This window comes from Cystoisospora suis (assembly GCF_002600585.1).
Source record: "Cystoisospora suis strain Wien I chromosome Unknown contig_7862, whole genome shotgun sequence".
NCBI classification, from domain to species: Eukaryota; Apicomplexa; class Conoidasida; order Eucoccidiorida; family Sarcocystidae; genus Cystoisospora; species Cystoisospora suis.
This window is the reverse complement of record NW_027160647.1, coordinates 95-2747: the sequence shown is the minus strand read 5'-3', so window position 1 is coordinate 2747 and position 2653 is coordinate 95. Positions and strand designations below refer to the sequence as shown.

At 44.4% G+C, this 2653-nt stretch overlaps 1 protein-coding gene across 1 annotated transcript; it reads right to left on the bottom strand.

The window, feature by feature from the left end:
- Nucleotides 1-624: 624 nt before the first annotated feature.
- CSUI_010608 (kelch k13 propeller) lies at nt 625-1990 on the bottom strand (the record flags this gene model as incomplete). Its single annotated transcript, XM_068070711.1, has 2 exons — nt 1742-1990; nt 625-867 (listed from the first exon to the last, which is right to left on the bottom strand). Coding segments are annotated over exons 1-2 (327 nt in total), but the record flags the coding sequence as incomplete, so codon positions are not given.
- Nucleotides 1991-2653: the final 663 nt, after the last annotated feature.

Genomic DNA, 2653 nt, shown 5'->3' with positions numbered 1-2653 from the left:
GCACAAACGAAGAGAAAGAAAGATTTCGAGAAGTACGTTTCCAAAGCCAGTCCTTCCTACAGCACTTGCGGTTTCTGCCAGAGATAGAATAGAGGGAGATAGGAATCTATATCTAGCGAGAGAAGCCAAAGCAAGAAAGAAACGCGTTTTGAGAAGAAAAGAGAGAAGGTACGAACATCCGCGTCTCGCAGACTGCTACCGTTGCGTCACTATAGTTTACAGTCACCACACTGTCAGTCTTCTCCTATACATGGCCTCCGTATGTATATATGCATATATATGTGGATGACGGCAGTACACACATAGGTGTGTGGTATGTTACTTTATGGGTACGTGAGGGAAGAGATATGAGGTGTCTGCATTGCAAGTAGGTCTCGATCAGCTATGCAGTTCAACAGACCCACATATTTACATAGATACCCACGCGAACTCACTACTCCCCTATCTCATATACGTATCTACATACATATACATATTGAGACATACATACACACATACATACATATTCATACATACATACTCACACCGATCTACAGAGAGGAAGAAGAGAGATAGATTGATATGTATACACAGAGAGATAGACATGTCTTGTAGACAGGATAGTGTGTCTCTTATGTATGTTTTACCTTGTACACAGCACATAGGGCTTGATCTAGGCGTATTGAGTGAAGATAACTCCATCCAATTCTTAAGACGAGGATCGTACGACTCAACGCTAGCCAAGATATCTGACCCATCGAAGCCTCCTATAGCAAAGTGTCTGCCGGCCATATAAGTTCCACATGTATTTCTCCTAGGAATATTCAAGGCCCCGCCTTTCATCCATGTATCTCTCAGACAATCGAACATCTCCATCTCACATAATGCCTAATGCAAACAAACAGAAGAACAAGAAATACAGAAATAGATTAAAGATAGATAGATTAAAGATAGATATGGACAGGAAGAGAAGACGGGGGTAGACGGACGAGAGAAGGGAAAAGGAAGGGAGAGGGGAAAGCGGAGAGATAGACAGATGAATGCAGGTAGTTAAGTGAGTAGGCAGGGGGGGGAAGAGGAATCAGGGGACGACGGGAGTAAGAAGAACGATCGGAATAGTGGCGAATGGTAAGAGGTATAGGAATGGAGAACATACGCACATGACGAGATAGAGGATGTGCTTTCTACCGACATTCCATCTATCCACGCCTAGACTCATGTACGTAGATGGATGTATAGACCTAGGCAGGTACGTGTCTATACACTGCATATACCCCTACCATCATACACACATACGTACATGTATACGTATATGTCTTGTTGGGAAGACAGAGTACGGCGAGAGGTATGACCTTTTCTGTTTTATGTGGGGGTCCCTGTCCTTTCTCTGCCTCTCGCTTCCCCGAAAAGAACTTCTCTACGCCTCTGTCTGCCAACCTACATAGATATCTCCATACACTCAAACCCACCTCCATACATAGAGACGCGTGCATACATAGAAACATATATGTCATCTACCATGTGTTTAAGAGAGCATGCATGCATGCACTGTGAGGCACTCTATTCTGAGAAGTATGCTTCTATAGGTCACCTCCCATGCGACAAATTATTGCTGATGAAGACCGACGCCATAGGTAGTCTGCGTCACTTAACATCTCTCTATCTCTTTCTATATATATACCTCTCTCTCTATCCCCCTTTCTCTTTCTTTCTCTTTCTCTCTGGCACTCTCTCCCTCTTTCTCGTGGTGTATCGTTCTGACCTTATAATCGAGATTTTGTCCCCCATAGACGAAGAGTTTGTTTTGGAAGACGCTACTGCCGAAATAAGCTCTCTCGGTTTGCATAGAACGGCAAGGCCTCCAGCACTGTTGCGCGATATCAAGCACTTCAAGAGATTTCAAATGCTCTACGCCGTTATGACCCCCTGCTGCGAAGACGAGAGGGAAAGGAAAGAACTTAATTCCAAAGAAATCCGCCTCCTGAGCTATCGCGTCACTCTCGGCGCCATCTCTGAAGAAAAACAGGGAGACACACGAAGAAGAAGAAGAAGACCAAGATCGGGGGTTGGATACATACATAGACTACCACGGACCATCGACAATACAGCGCGCGCGCGAGAAAGAGAGAGAGAGACAGTTCAAGAAATGCCTGTGGACGGATAGATAGTTCGATAGGTCCATATGTATGAGAGGATCTTGATAGATATGAACAGAGAGATAGTGAGGAGATGTAGACTGTGTATATGCTATCATGGGGATCAAGACATGTAGACACAGATGCTAGTATATTCATGTGTGAGAGGTTGTGCAGATGATTTGGCGGAGATCGTTCACAGGTGTATATACAGTGGATGTGACGGATACGTTCTTGGGGACCGGACACATAGACATGAGGATCTGAAGGTGATAAAGAATGTAAAGTTAGGTGAGACGGAGGATGGATGAAGCTTGATACAAGGAAAGACAAAAGAGAAGCTTCCTTAGCAACCTCGCTCAAGATGAATAAAGATGAGACATGACTCTTCAAGAAACAAAAACAGAGACAGATCTCCAATCTCTTCTTCCTGCTGTACATACACACACCCGATGTACACTCCGGTTGCTGAGAAGTAGGCCTGTCCTGTCCTGCTCGATATTCCCCCATGAAAAGAAAACGAAGAAGAAGATCAATCA